General features: G+C 49.3%; 1 protein-coding gene across 5 annotated transcripts; it reads left to right on the top strand.

The window, feature by feature from the left end:
- Window positions 1-6,502: 6,502 nt before the first annotated feature.
- On the top strand, window positions 6,503-15,152 carry KHDRBS1 (KH RNA binding domain containing, signal transduction associated 1). Of its 5 annotated transcripts, XR_011279568.1 has the most exons (12): window positions 6,606-6,935; window positions 7,727-7,857; window positions 7,950-8,066; window positions 8,743-8,889; window positions 9,344-9,385; window positions 10,401-10,540; window positions 10,634-10,844; window positions 11,052-11,119; window positions 11,430-11,491; window positions 11,871-12,047; window positions 14,326-14,370; window positions 14,989-15,152. XR_011279568.1 is itself a non-coding variant. In XM_069622495.1 (10 exons), exons 1-10 carry the CDS (start codon window positions 6,737-6,739, stop codon window positions 11,963-11,965), a joined length of 1,212 nt encoding a protein of 403 aa, XP_069478596.1. In that variant the 5' UTR covers window positions 6,503-6,736; the 3' UTR covers window positions 11,966-13,073. The 5 variants fall into 5 exon arrangements, 3 of the variants coding, with proteins under 3 accessions (XP_069478596.1, XP_069478597.1, XP_069478598.1); XR_011279569.1 differs by lacking the exon at window positions 9,344-9,385 and having other exon boundaries at window positions 6,607-6,935; XM_069622495.1 differs by lacking the exons at window positions 14,326-14,370; window positions 14,989-15,152 and having other exon boundaries at window positions 6,503-6,935; window positions 11,871-13,073.
- The last annotated feature ends 609 nt before the right edge of the window (window positions 15,153-15,761 follow it).

Genomic DNA, 15,761 nt, shown 5'->3' with positions numbered 1-15,761 from the left:
CCCTCCAAAGTGATGCAGAATGTTCACATGTATGCAGGTGTCACCCACCGTGGAATCTGTTAATTCACCTGCTTAGCCCCTAACTCGGCAATGCAATGGACTCTCACCCGCCACAAATCATAGTGCTCAACTGACACGCCTTTGCAGACGTTAAGCGCATTGTAATCAGCTGTCTTGTTCGCCACGCCTCATACCTGTCAATACGCTTCAATTGATTCTGTTATGCTATGTTATGTTAAATGAATTTATTGAGCGCACATACGCCCAAGGCATCTTGGCGCTGGTTGCGAGAAGGAATATCCATGTGTAAATTCAGCCTAAAATAATAGTCTTTTCAGCAGCCGGCAGAAAGTAAGATGACCCTCAGTCCCACGAAGAGTGAGAGGCAAATTATTCCAAACTTTGGCGGCAGCTACGGAGAACACACGTCCCCCCTGTACGTAAGAGTCTGATCTGGGGAACCGCCACCAGAAGGGCGGATCGAGAGCGCAAAGAAATTTCTCCTGCAGATATTCCACCCCAGGCCATAAAAGGCATGGTGTACAATACACAAGGCTTTAAAGAGAATGCAGTTTTCCACAGGAAGCCAGTGAAGCTGCCTTAACAAGGGAGACGTATGGGCTCTGAAAGGGGGGCGAAGAATAGATCTGGCGGCAGCATTTTGGAGTAACTGGAGCCGTTTAACAGATAGCAGGGTTGTGCCAGATAGAGCGAGTTGCAATAATCAAGCCCACCCAGGACCAGTGCTACCACCACCGGGGCCAGACACTCTGCAGGAATTAAAGGAACAACCTTCCGCAGAGTCCGGAGCTTAAAATGCCCGGTTTTACAAACCGCCGCCACCTGCTCGCCCATAGCAAGGGAAGCAGAGATTTTGACCACCAGGTTGTTAACCGACGAGGTAGGCATGGGGAGAGGTCCAAGGGAAGTAGGCCAGAACTCTGCAGTCCAGAAACAAAGTGGGGAGGTAGTCCCAACAACCAGAACCTCAGTTTTTCTGTTGTTTAACTTTAACCAGTTGGTTCTCATCCATGCTCCCAGATCCTCAAGGTACTTTCTCAGCCGGACCGCTGTGTCAGCTTGAGTAAGGTCCAGGCGAACCAAGATTTCAGTATTGTCCGCGTACAAATAGTAACGGAACCTGTGGGACAGAATTAGTAACAAAAGAGGCCTAATATAAACATTAAACAAAATGGGGGAAAGCGCAGAACCTTGACGGACACTGCGGAAAAGTGACACCGGACTAGGAAAAAAAAGGGGGGAGAGAAACTGATTGGGAATGGCCGGCCAGGAAGGCCACGAACCAGTCAAGCACTCGGCCAGAAAGACCATCATTAGAAAGGCGGGAGATCAGGGTAGGGTGGACAACCGTGTCGAAGGCAGAGAGATCCAGCAACATGACCACTCTGACACCCCCCCGATCCACCAAGTGCGCTAGGTCAACTAGAACTGAATTCAGGACTGATTCAGTGCCTCTCTCAGGCCCGGAACCCAGACTGAAATGAATCAAAATAATGAGAGGATTCCAGGAAAGTGGAAAGCAGAGGGGAGACCAGAGCTTCCAGAACCTTCATCAAAAAAGGCAAAAGTGAAATCGGGCGATAATTGGCCAACACTTCAGGCTCATGGGAGGGCTTCTTTAGCAAAGGGATAATCAGGTGTCGGTGGGATCATCCCACTACTAAATGAGGCATTAACAGCAGCAGTAATATGAGCAGAGCACCCAAGGCTTCCTTCAGAAGGGCCAAAGTTATGGCATCCCCAGGGGAGTCAGATTTCAAGCGCTGGATAGCCCCTAGTTTGTCTGTCTCAGAAAACGAGGGGAACATAGACCCCAGGCCCCTGGGCAGGAGGAGGCTCAGCAGGGGCCGTGTGGCAGGGTAGCTGAGAAAGCTCCCTGTTTAACCATCCCGAATGGCGCAATTTTAGTAATAATAAATGAAGGGAAAGAGTCACACAAAGCCTGCTATTGCAGCACCTGAGCTTTTGCCTTCTCACCTGTCAAAGCTAAATTGTGTGTTTTCACCTCCGGTGGCGACAGAAAATGTTGAGAACTATGAAAAGGGAAATCTTCTGCTTTCTCCTGCCCTGGGGGCAGAATGTTGGGAGCACTGTGGCACCCGCCAAAAGCAGATGAGTTTACCATGGCGACAGAAAAAGTAGAGCTATGAAAAGGGAAATCATCTGCTTTCTCCTGCCCTGTAGACAGAATGTTGGGAGCACTGCGTCACCCGCCAAAAGCAGATGAGTTGACTATGAGACTAACTCTCAACTCACACACTTTAGGCCAGTATTACCCACGTTGGAATTAATTAATTCAGCCAACTAACCTCCTACCTATATGTCCATTCATTTCATTGGGTTCTCACATGCCCTAAACAAAATTGCCTTGTCTTTCAAGGACTCCCCCGAGCTGGAGTAGTGAGAGAAGGCGCGACAGGCGCCCTTTTGTTATTAAATGCGCCCACGGCGGCGGGCCACATTTAACAATAATAGGGTGCTGATGTTTTACATTAGCACCCTATTCACATGATTACCTCCCCGCTCTGACATGGGAGCAAGGCGGTTTTCATTGCATGAGCGCCCTATTCCAGTGATTACCTGCCAGTTGGCGGAGCGGGAAGAGTTTAAACAAATGTGGTGCTCCTGTCCCTGCCCCCCAGTTGAGACGGGAAGGGGAGGGTGCCATTCCTGTTCGGGGCTCTACTGCCGCTAAGGCCGGCCCTGCCCTTTTACCCAGCTTGGGGAAATAAATGGTTGAGCACCAGGTGCTTTCAGGAGTGCCCAGGAGTGCCAAGTACATCATCTCAGCCTGCCGTGGGTTCCCCTGCTGTCTGTATAGGTCTCTTACCTATGCTCCACCCCTTTTAGGTACGCTGGTGTCACTGTATCTTGTTTGCTCCCTCTGCAAATTGCCTTTTGGGTGTTTCCTTGATTATAACCCTTTGCCTTACAGCACTCAGGGGTCCTTCCGGCGTTCCCGGTACCAGGCTGACGACGACACTCCCCACCTGTGGCCTCAAAGATTGCTAGAGCATTGTTTACATTCTGCTCGAGCGGTACTTGGGGACGGAGGCATTACATAACTGCACGACCATCAAGTCGGACCCATCGAGTTAGAACAGAAGCTCCGGCCCAGGGGAAGTCCAAGCAATATAAGAAGGAGAAACAAGTGACTGAAGCAAGAGAAGGGAAGTGGGGAAAGAAAGAACCAATGAAGTCTCACAGGTGCACCAGCACCAAACACTTGGCCAATGACAGGGAATGGACAGCAAGAGACAAGGAATGCTTGGTGTGCAGAAAAATGTGAAATTTTGATTAGTATTCAGGTGGCGGTATAGAAGAGTTACGGACATTAACATGGAACAGAGTGGATATTCAATTTAGAAGTGGAAAAAACTCATCTTCCCTCCTTGCTGTCGTTCCCACTGCCCCTTATCACTGCACCTGCAGTGTGCTCTGACTCCCTTTCTAGCTTGTCCTTCGGCGGACCATACAATAACTATTCTCCCCAGCTTGGTCATCTGACATGAATATGTGACCTTGTCTCCGCAGCAGAGTACATGTTTACTAGCTGAGCCGAGGAAAACGTAGGCTTTCATTAATGTTTTCTTGCGGTAAATGGAAGTGAATATCCAAGATGGCTGTGCATCGGCGCCATGTTTTCACTATAGGGAGATCAAATGATACCACTGGTGGGAATGAGAAAAATCATCCTGTGCAGGGCCCACTTAGGGCATTTAGGAAACACCATGATGCGGCGAAGGGTGAGAGAGGCGCACAGGTGGCCTACCATGGACCAGGAAATACACTCCATGATTGAGAGATGCCAGGAGTGTCTCAACAGTGACAAACACTTGAAGACCAGACAAGCCCTGATGATTCCCACGGAGATCCCAGAAGCAGTGTGGCACAAAGTGGGGTTGGATTTCATAGGACCATTAGAGGCAATGGCTCCCGAGCATTGGTATGGCATAATACTGGTGGACTACCTGTTGAAATGGGTAGAAGCAGAATGTGTCCCCAACATTACCACGGCCACTTTCATAGAGGTCCTCACATCAATTTTTCGGAGGGAAGGTCTCGCCAACTATTTACTCACGTACAATGAAGTACAGCTCCTGTCAAGGGAAATGGAGCCATTCCTGCACAAAAATAACATAAAACAGAGGAAGGCTGCACTGTACCATCCCCATGCAAATGGACTAGAGGAGAGGGCAAATAGGTTCATCAAAGGAGCCATCCAGTTAGCAACCGCTTCAGGTATGGATCCCCTCAAAACAGTCAAGGAGGCTGTTGCGGCCCACAGATTAACTCCCAACGGCATCACCCAAATTTTGCTGTTTCGGATGCTGAGGGGGGGGGGGGCAGCATCCAAACTGGTGCTACCATGGTTGACCAGAGTAAGAGAAGATGATGAAATAGATATGGCTGAAGTAGTGTGGGGGCTGGAAAACAGCAAAGCACGCATGAAGAGATGGAGTGATCAGAGAAGAACGACCCAGGGTAGCAAAGTAAAGGAAGGCGATTGGATCAAAATACGACTACAGAGCAAGGACCAAATGACAGGTTTGAAGTTTAGTCAACCAATAAAAGTAATTCACAGGGGGACTAATCATGTTCGTATGGATGGCCGCACGTGGAACATGGAGTGGGTGGCAATGTTTGAGAAGCACTGCATAGCAGAAAGAACCCAAGAGGAACTTACCCCTTGTAAAAGCCCTGACAGAGAGGCTACTAGAGAGCGAGAACTAGAAGTCACCACAAGGGAAATCACAGAGGGAGAGACAGAAAAAGAGGCGTCAGAAACATCCCATGAATGGAATCAAGCACAGGACACATGTGCATACTTGCCAACATTCTGTGACCAAAAAGATGTAGGATTTTTCAGGTTTCAAAAATAATAATTCCCATAACAATGACATCACAGGAAAATACAAAACATACATTGTTGGCACCATTGAAGCATTCTAAAATACACAACCCATCAAACAGCACAACATGGAAAGATGTTTAAATATTAACAATGTATAATTCTGAATGGTACCTTAACACCAAATTCAATTACCTAACCTCATAGAAGGTAATCACACAGAGCTGGTAGGCAGCGCTTGCCACTGCTCTGTAGCAGCAGCCTTGGCAATACGTACATATCTAAGGCAAGTTGAACACTGAATGACATGGCGACTGATACCCCCCTCAGTCTGATAGGCAGATGCTGTGTGATGGTGTTACCCTCTGCCACTTGCCTTCACTGGTGGTTCACCTAAGGGTTGGCCCGGCAAGAGTGCAAGACAGAGCCAAGTAGCAGTGGATTGGTCTGAGCCAAATCAAATTATTCACCTACCAGTCCGCTTTACAGAGAGACTAATTAATGTGTTGCATGATTTGTTCTGGCGCCCACTGTAAAAAGCAGCAGGATCTGTCACTGAAGTCTGTAGGTGGTTGGACTGCTTAGAAAGCAGTAGCCTACTGCCTAAATCTGTAGGGTTGGCAAGTATGCAGGTGGTGGGAAGGAAGATCCTCTGAAAAGGGACCACAGTAGGCTGGTGAAGTATGATTACTTTGTAATGCAATAAACTTTTCTGTGTTATTAAAGGGAGTTGTGTTGGGATCTCACGAGACCCGCTGCCACGTAGTCTCGTGAGACTTCCGGTGCAACCTGCCGAAAGCCGGGAAAGCGTGCCAGAACATTTATTGATGGTGCAAATGACACGGAACAGGTTGCGCTCCACATATGGTAGTAACTAAGAGACGTTACATGCCTTTATCTTTTGCACTACTCTGTACTGTTTACTTTCAGCAGTTCCTGGACTCATAAAGCACCAGTCATATTTTGTTGTACCGCTAATGTTACTGTAGCATTAAAGATGCTAAATCCAGCTGGTTTATCCCCTCCTTATTTACTACAGGTATGTATGCGTGGTAATTCAAATATGTTTCATTGATAATTGAAATGGGACAAAAAAATACCTCTGATAATGAGCCAGAAAGCATATGATAAAAGTAGGCAGGTCTACTAGCTGACACTAGTTTATACTAGCATACATGCCAACCCTGCAAAGCCCCTCCAAAGTGATGCAGAATGTTGGCATATATGATATATGTTATGTACTATTAAAATTGGCGTTCTCAGGAATTGAAAGAGGGGTGTCCTTATTGCCACATCCCAGTGACGTAAATTGTACTGAAAAAATATTTAGTTGGCACCGGGCACGAAATTTTTAGAGAACAAAATAATGCCAATATAACAAAGGGCACAGACTGTGTGCCTCGCCGCGCCTGCAGCACTGCGCATGCGCGAGTAGCCGCGGCCTGGTAGTACAACCCTATCCATCTAGGCCCAAAGCCTGGTGTACGCGCGCTCCCGCGTCCCATGCCCGGACACTTGGCAACGAACAAAGACATTCCACGTGCGCTCCCCAACTGCGCACCACGTGACCCTGCGCCCGTGCGCCTGGCCAGACCGTATTTCTTCCTGCGCCATGTGTCTCGGGCATGCGCAGTGGCGCCACCCGCACCTATTTGTTAAGAGGCGGTCGCCGGTAAAGGCTCCTGCCATTGGTGGTGACGACACTTCCTGTCCCGCCCAGGCTGTATTAGGCGCGCCGCCGCGTTCTGGATTCTCTCATCCTCCTCGCGCCCCTTGCAGCTTCGCTTCGTCCCGGCCCTCTCTCCCGCGACCTCCGCCAGCGCCCCTCGCCACCAGGTCTCCGCCACCCCCGCGCTCGCTACCATGCAGGGCTCGAGGAGTATGCTCGGCCGGGGCTCCCGCCGCGGCGGCTTCTCCAAGGGCTCCCGCGGGGGCCGCTCAGACCCGGCCCCTTCGGCCTCGTCTTCATCGGAGCCGGAGAACAAGTACCTGCCCCAGCTGCTGGCGGAAAAGGACAGCCTGGACCCCAGCTTCACCCACGCCATGAAATTGCTCAGTACCGGTAGGTCGGGTTGGGAAGCGCGCGACATCTCTGGGGGTGGAGGGATGGGCTCGTGTTTTGGGCGGGGAAGGGTTGTTTGTAACGCGCTGGCAGGCACAGGCTACCGGTTCAGGTGCCTCCTGATCGCTTTCGGGCATATTTCCCCCCACCCCCGTAATGGTGCCCCCCTGTCTGCAGCTCCGCCGCCTGGCGGCGTCTCGTGCGCGGACTCAACAAAATGGCGCCCGGAGCCGAGTCTCAAAATGGAGCCCAGGGCGCCTCTTCCTTCCGCGTGCAGCGCGCGACCCCGCGATGTGATCTTCCCCCCCGTGTATAGCGCGCGACCCCCGGGACCTGCGATGTGATCTGCCCGCCCGTGTGCAGCGCTCTGCCCCGTGTGCAGCGCTCTGCCCCGTGTGCAGCGCTCTGCCCCGCGATGTGTCCTGCCCGTGTGCAGCGATGTGTCCTGCCCCCCCGTGTATAGCGCGCGACCCCCCCGGACCTGCGATGTGATCTGTCTGCCCGTGTACAGCGCTCTGCCCGTGTATAGCGCTCTGCCCCGCGATGTGTCCTGCCCCGTGTACAGCGCTCTGCCCCGCGATGTGTCCTGCCCGTGTCCAGCTCTCTGCCCCGTGTACAGCGCTCTGCCCCGCGATGTGTCCTGCCCGTGTACAGCGCTCTGCCCCGCAATGTGTCCTGCCCGTGTACAGCGCTCTGCCCCGTGTTGGGATCCCACCCTCTGCGCCATTGTGCTGTAGCGCCATCTCCCCGCACGCCTTGCCCCGGGGTAAATATCTCCCGCTTCTTTGCAGAAATCGAGAAGGTGCAGAAAGGCGACAAGAAGGGCGAGGACGATGAGGCGGACACCTACCTGGACCTCTTCTCGCACAAGAACATGAAGCTGAAGGAGCGCGTCATCATCCCCGTCAAGCAGTACCCCAAGGTGAGCCCCCCCTGCCCGTGTTCACCCCCCTACCCCAATGGCTGTTGGGGCGCGCCGTTAACCTCCCGTCCTTTCTTGTCCCTATCCCGCAGTTCAACTTTGTGGGCAAGATCCTGGGGCCGCAGGGCAACACCATCAAGAGGCTGCAGGAAGACACGGGCGCCAAGATTTCCGTCCTGGGCAAGGGCTCCATGCGGGACAAAGGCAAGGTACGTACATCTCGAGAAAGGGGGGCAGACCGTGTGCAGGCTGGCCTCACAAGCCCGGCTTCAGTGCCTGTGTACGGAGCGACCGCTAGCCACACGTTTCACCCAACTGCATGCCATAGTTTCATCTAGTGAACACGGGAAGACACGCAATGTGTGCAGGTTCCTGCATGGCCGGAAAACTAAACTACTGGCTCTATGTTGAAGTGCTGAAAGAATATGGACATGTGGGCGTGGCATGATTGATGTGGAACTGGAATGTCCCAACTACGATTTGTAGTTCTGGTCTCCCCTTTCAGATGTGGGGAACCATGTAAACAACATAGTTCCCTAAGGCAGCCCCATTTTGTACAGGTCACTGGCAGTTGGTAATGTATAACCGTTTTGTATAAGTGTCTTTCGCTGATTTCAGTACCCAATTAGTCCCGAACCCCACCTCCTCACTCGAGCTCTCCAATACGTTGTGTTGGAACTTCACTCTGCTCTAGGCCAATCTAATTGGTGGAAAAACGCATCAATCACTTTAGTTGGCCAGTACATCGACCTGCAGGGCAGTTATTCCAGCTATAACGAAGCAAACTGGCTACTTGCTGCAAACATGTCCCCCTCCTCCCCAGAGTACTATGAAGGTGGAATTCGGGGATGCTTCTCGCTTTACACAGATTTTTTTTTCCCGTAGGAGGAAGACCTTCGTAAAGGCGGCGATCCGAAATATGCCCATTTGAACATGGACCTGCATGTGTTTATTGAGGTCTTTGGGCCCCCGTGTGAAGCCTACACTCGCATGTCTCACGCCATGGAAGAAGTGAAAAAGTTCCTGGTCCCGGTATGTATTAAACACGCTATCACTTGCACACGATTCATCACGAATTCCTCTCCATTCGCCTCTTGTTTTTTGGCTTTTTGGTTTTGTGATTTTTTTTTTTTTTCGTGTCCTTTTTTCGTTGCATCATCCCTCCCATTCCAGTGTCAAAGGACAGAGCTGATGGTTTTGATGCGGCACTTAAGTGCCTGCAGCAATATGCGATTTGATGTGGGCGTTACACGAAGTAGGGCGTGGGCAATGTGGGGTTGATCAACCCCTTTCAGTCTTGGCTGCGTGAAGTGTTAGCTTTTGTTTGATCGCAGCTACTGTAAAAAAAATATACATGTACTAACTTCTGTGCCCTCGCGGGGACCCTATTATATAGAAGGTGGGCGGGTGTGGGGTCGAGGCAGCCATGTTACTGAGTTGGGCTCTGCCAGCAGGAGGGCAATAGTAATATCTCGCCTTGTTCTAGGACGGGATGGTCCAGTGGAGAGGGTTGTCAAGGAGCTCCCATGTAAGTATGACTGTACCTGCTAGTGTAATGTACTGTAGCAAGCGCCCTGTTCCCCAGTCCTGTGTAGTACCGTGGGGGCCCGGGCTAGTGCATGCCCTCTTTCTTGGGATTACCCCCTTGGCACCCCTTCCACAGTGAACCAGCCTTCTCTGGTTAGAGCCCGCTCTGTAAACATCGCTCTCACGGTCGACTGCAGACTGCCGGTGAAAGGCGTCAGGGGCGTGTTTTTTTCGTTGACTTGGGGCCACCAGCTTTCATCGGTGGCGCATTTTACTGCGCCCCCCACGCTATGTGGAGATTTCGGTTTCTTGTGGCGAGCCGTGATGGGACTGGGGGAGGGGGCGCGAAGAAAAAGGGAGCGGATTCAAAAGCAGCAACCGAATTCTTGTCTCTTTAACACATGTTAAACAATCCGTATTTTCTTGCCATGAGCTATACATCTTCCCGCCTGTTTTGGGGGGGGGGGGTAAAAATCCCATGCATGATTAATAAATGGATATAACCAACATTAGGGCCATTTCGAACTTACTTGGCTATCTGCACTTTTTTTTACACTAATTGCCAGTGCAAATATTGGCGAGTTTCTTGTTGAACACTCGGTTCTGAGACTTGCAATCCGTAGTACTCTTTTCCAACGTGTAATAGGTGGTTTACCGTTTACTGCCGCGCTAGTGCTCGGATTTTGCCGTCGCCCTTAAAGTAAAGCGCCTACAAAGCAATATTGTATTCCTAATGCGGTTTTTTTTTTATTTATTTTTTTTGTTGCCTGAATGAGCGAGTGGCCGTCGGTTCCACCGTCACAGCCGCAGGTTGGGCTGTTAATTCCCACATCCCGTTTTGACCAGATCCCTACAGTGCAAAACTAGCCAGTGAAAGGCGTGGTCCTCGTGGCTACATGTAACCCACCCCTGAGTGTTCCCTCGTATCTGGAATGCATGCACTCGGATTTTGCTGCGTTTTCGTAGTTCGCTTGTGTTTTATCGTGCACTGTCTTGACTGGATTCTCTCTTACCAGGATATGATGGATGACATCTGCCAGGACCAGTTTTTGGAGCTGACCTACCTGAATGGGGCTCCACCAGAGTCGTCACGTGGTCGCGGTGGCCCACCGGTCCGTGGCAGAGGCGCCCCTCCACCTCCCGCCCCCGTTTCCAGGTATAGTGCGATGCGTTTACGTTATGCTATTCCGGGGTAATGGTGGTGCGTGTCGGGTTCTAATGAACGGTGTTTGGTTGTTGACGTTTCCAGGGGTCGTGGTGGACCGCCTCCTCGTGGATCTCTAGGACCCCGTGGGGCCCCTCCGGGAAGAGGAGGGCCCCTCCCAAGAGGTGGCAGCTCAGGTCGTGGTGTTCCCCCTTCTCCATCGGGCAGAGGAATGCCTTCAACCAGGGCGAGGCCGCCAGGCATTCAGAGGATACCACTCCCACCGCCCCCTGCTGCAGAGCCCTACAACGATTACGTGAGTGGCTTTGTTGTCTGGTAGTGAGGAGTCGTCGTGTGCTGTTTGTATTGTCGACTTGAGTCTGTTCAACTTGTATGTGGCTGCATGTTAACTGGGGTTAGCTGTACATGCCCATCATCCCATGTGTAAAAGTGACTTCATCCCTCCAGTGCCCACACACTTCCTGGCTGTGTTAGCTGCGTCTCACTGTCCTTTCCATTTCAGGGCTATGAGGATACCTATGCTGAGCAGAATTACGAGGGGTACGAAGGCTACTACAGCCAGGGTCAAGGGTGAGTGAACTTGCAGGGCTCGAGTCCTACATTGTCCTGTCTGTCATACCCGTCCGTTGTCTCCACCCCATCCCCTGCTGTCAAGCATGTTGGTGTGTGGGGGGGTTGTATTGGTAATGTAGCTGTCAAGTTCCCATGATCACACATTTGACAAGAGCTCGCAGTCCCCTTAATGCGCACGCCTAACACGCACTTGACTGGGTGGAGGGGGCAGCACAAGTTGTATGCATGCTGGAAACGTAGCGTTTAGATGTGTTCCGGATGGTGGTGGCTCTTGGATCGATATTTCTAAACTGCTTTTCTTTCTTAGAGATACAGCAGAGTATTATGATTACGCGCACGGTGAGACGCCGGAATCCTACGACAGTTACGGTAGGCCCCAGCAGATGTATTGGATTTCAACAGCGTGTGCGTGCCTTTTATTTTGATGCAGGAATCGTTCTGACTTGGCTGTTGGGGGGGGGGGGGGGGGTCGTTGGTTTGGGATGGGCACTGAAGCTGTGCGCACGCTCGCATTACCCAAATGGTCATGGAAACGGCGGCCTGTGCTTCCGAATGATTTTGTTAGTGTGGGCGGTGGCTTGGAGGCAAGATGTTGTAGTAAGCCATGATCTGTGCGTAGAGTAGCGGGCCGCTGAGGCTTGAGGATGTAAAGGATCTAGCAATCTCCTGCTTTCACCCATGCCGATCGCTGCCTGCTCTTTACCAGTCTGCTTGGCTGATCTCGGTCTTACACGCTTTCTTTCCTTAGGACAAGATGACTGGACCAGCTCGCGTCCCCTGAAGGCCCCACCGACCCGGCCCACGAAGGGCTCCTACAGAGACCATCCTTACGGACGCTATTAAGCAGTTAATGGCGGCTGGCATATTGTGCACGTTCCCCGAATACCTGTTTCCGGACTCATCCTGTTGCTTTTCAGGCAGACAAGTAATTGTCTATATTCTTTCGTGCTCTCCTTCATACCGGCTTCTGTACTAAGGAGTGTTTTAATGGAGCTCAAAATAGTCGTAGAATCCATTTAATTTTTAGCTATGTGTAGTGTAGCGAAGATTCGCTCTACAGTAAACTACTGTATTTCTCAAAATTAGTTACTTTCGGGCTAATGCTTGGCTGTGAAGTTATTGGTTCGCTCGTAAGTTTATTTATTTTTATACTTTTTGTTACACGTAAATCTTAGAGCTGTAACTACAGAACCCCAAGCCTAGGTTGCCTTTCAAAATCCGTTTCTTTTTAATTTTTTTGTTCGGTTGTAAAAGCAATGAGTAAAATGTCAAAAGTAACATCTTAGCTCGATGGCAGTCTTCAACCATATTTGCAAATTATCGTATTTCACATTTTAATAGTTAAAAGTTCGAATACCTGGTTATACAAATGTTGGAATATGGGCCCCAACTAATAGTTTTGTATAAAAAAAAATTGCCTTTGTGGGGTGTAGGTTGAAATGTGACGCATTACGGTTGTGTTGAGATCCTGTTAAAGCAGGTACCTCATTATGCAATCCTTGAAGTACCGGTGTAGGTTTGGCCAGCCCCTTTGTGCCTGCATGCTGTTCCTTCGTATTACGGTTGAAACCTTGCTGAACAGGGAGCTAACCCTCCCTGGAGTGACTGGGAAATAGTTTGGACCAATTGGCCTCGTTCAGCAGGAGTGATCCGTGGCCTTTTTGCCAGGGGTGCAGCACACACGGAGCAACCCTAGTGGTCGTCCTGCAAGCTGATCTCAACACATTGATTAGATTAAAAAAAAATGCAGGTGAGGGGGTGTGGTGTCAGAAGCGACCCATAAAATCTCCCATTGTACATAGTTGCCAATCCTGTGGGGTTTGTACTCGTCCTTCCGGTTTGTGAGTAGGAGAATTAATGTGTGGAGACTGCCTAAATAGGTAGCTAAACTTCTGTCAAAATGTCTGCCGCAGTTTTGTCAATAAAGTTTAGTCCTTTTTTTTAATCAAAACAGTGCTGAATTGTCGTTTTTTGAGCAAGCTAAAAAGTTGTGTAATTGTGTTGTAAAATAAAAAAAACGATTGTTTTAAACATTTGGACGAGGTATTAAAATGTTAAACCAGTCTTACAAAATTCTAGTGTTATAACACGTATAGTTAATGGCAAGTTAAGTTCAAAATCAAGCAACACTTTGCTGTTTAGTCCTTTACTTTTTCACCCCCTGGACTTTGTCAAAGCAGACAAACGCAGTCCCCTTAACATTTGTGTTTAGGAAGGGGCTGTTAAATCACGTCAATTTTGGTCTGTCCCTGGTGTAAACCACCAGGGTATATTGCCTTTTCTAAGCATTAAGCTTGGCAAGTCATTTTTGTTTGTCCACCCACACCACTAACTGGTTTGGATCGCTCTCCCCTGTTCGCCTAACGTAAGCCTTCTTAGGAGGGCCCGTATTGTCTGGTACACAAAATAAGGACCTGGGACCTATCGTGGATGCTATAACCTGCGGGAAAGAGCAGTTTCTTCGTAAAGGAAAAAGTCACCACCTTTCTTTATTATTGCTCAAATGTCTGCTGCATTATGGTCTGAAGCCACACTGCTCGGGGGTGAAAAACCTAGCATTAAAAGTGCTGTCATAAATGGTTGTAGAGAAATACTTTAAAAACAAAAACTAATAAGAAAAACATTGTTTTTGTAGTTTGTGACTAACTGACATGTAACCAATGTTGCGGAGATGGGTCTAGGGTCCTTGTGTGACTGACACAAAGATCCTCACTGCCCCTTCCCCTATTTAAAGGAAAAATACTGCAGGAGCTCAGGATCTGTAAAGCTAACAAGCAACGCAAACCAAGGTAACACAAAAAGTGTATCATTCTAATGTTCTATATCGTTTTCTTAAAATTGTGACCACTTTGTAAAATTGTGAAACAAAAATATGTCAGATATGCAACACAAAACCAAATGTTTAATAGCGCGAAGCCGGTTTAAAAATGCAAACAGTAAATTAGTGTTAAGGCTATAATGGCATATGCCTATTGTAATTTCCTGAAGCCATACACAAAAATACCCTTAAAAGGCGCTATGGCCACTGAATTAACATATCCCCCAAAATGTAACATTTTATAAATTAGTTCCGGCATTAATGTTAAAACAATTTGCCTTATTACATTTTCCATGTTCCGACTTAAAATGCATGTGCTTTTGTATTTGGGTAATGGGGGCAGAGCTCACTTCGTGATATTAACTTTGTTTCTCTTGCCTGTTAGGGTTTTGCCTTTGGACCTTTGAGAACACGAGTGGAAAACCTGCAGGTTTGTGTTTTTGGTGATCTTGGCTTGTGGCTCTCTGGACCCACCTTTCCACTTGAACATTTGTTTCTTGCTCCCGGCACATGTGCCAGCTAGTTAGCCATTAGAATTGTAGCAGACTCTACTATAGTATAGTGCTATATATGTATTTGTCATTAAGCAAGTTGTGAATGACTGCCATGTGCCGGGCTCTGTTGCAAGCTATTTGTTAGAAGCTCTTTCCACCGCAACCAAATATATGGTTACATGCCGGGGCCCCAATTGGGACACGATCGTTAAGGCTGCAAGTCATGACTGCGATTTGAACAAGGTGTGTGGCTGTAGCCACATGCCCTCGCCCGCCCCCCCCCCCCCCCCCTTGTGTTTTGGCAGAGGGCCAGGAGGAGGCTGAGGACTGATTTAATGCTAGGTCTTTGCTTTTGCTCGACATTATGTCGCACCACTAACATTTCAGCGCCATAGTCTCCTTTACCGAGAACTTGGTTGCCATCTCTTGTTGGATTGGCTGAAAGAAGGCTGGTACTGTTCCTGTTGAATATTGCGAGTTGAAGAGCGGGGCTTAAGTACCCTCTGCGTTCCTTCAATATTTTAAAACCATGATCACTTCTGTTTGCCTTGTAGGTTAACCAAGGATTGGCTGGAGCTGTGGTGTTCTTGGCTAAAACCAGAGGGACACTGAAAGAAAACTCTCACACTGAGGAACCGGGTTGGGGAGGGGGGGGGTGAGGAGGGGTTCGTCATGGGTTCTTTACATTCCTTGTAATTAATAAATTGCTTTTTTAGTATTTCGGATTTATTTTCTGATGGTAGTGTCGGTGGAGATGTACAATACTGGAAACTTGCGTCCCTCGCATCTATGGCCACATACTTCTGCATGTATCAGACTAGAACTGTTTGTGGTATGCCTCCAGTTTAAGCCTGCAATAACAGGGATGTTGCATTTAGCAGCCTACTCTGGACTATGACAAACGTGTTGCAGGTGTTGGCAGACATCCCACTACACTGCTAGTGTAGTGGGAGCAGACACCAGGCTACGCGGTTTGCTAAGCAAGATGATCCAGGGCACGTGTGGGCCACACTAGTTGTGGCTTTAAGTAGTGGACATAACAATTTGTCCTGCTCGTGCGATCTAGCATGAACCACCACTTAAAAATCGCCCATTTTAGGTTTTCATGTCTTCAATTGGCCTAGTCATGGTCTGCCAGTCGCGTGGGTTTTATTATAACAATGTTTGGGTTATGAGTCAGAAAAATGAGGGCTAGGGAAGCTGAACTGTCATAATACCACGTAGGTGCATTTTGTGTAGGTGTGAAGAACCATACATTAAATCGGTTGCAGTGTCCTGCCTTCTGGGAGTACACTTGAGGCGAAGGGGTAGGATGGTAAAAGTAAGG

The sequence above is a fragment of the Ambystoma mexicanum genome, chromosome 11 (genome assembly GCF_040938575.1).
Source record: "Ambystoma mexicanum isolate Mex_15411 chromosome 11, UKY_AmexF1_1, whole genome shotgun sequence".
Classification (NCBI taxonomy): Eukaryota; Metazoa; Chordata; class Amphibia; order Caudata; family Ambystomatidae; genus Ambystoma; species Ambystoma mexicanum.
Note: the sequence above shows the minus strand (reverse complement) of the source record. Positions and strands in the feature narration are given on the sequence as shown.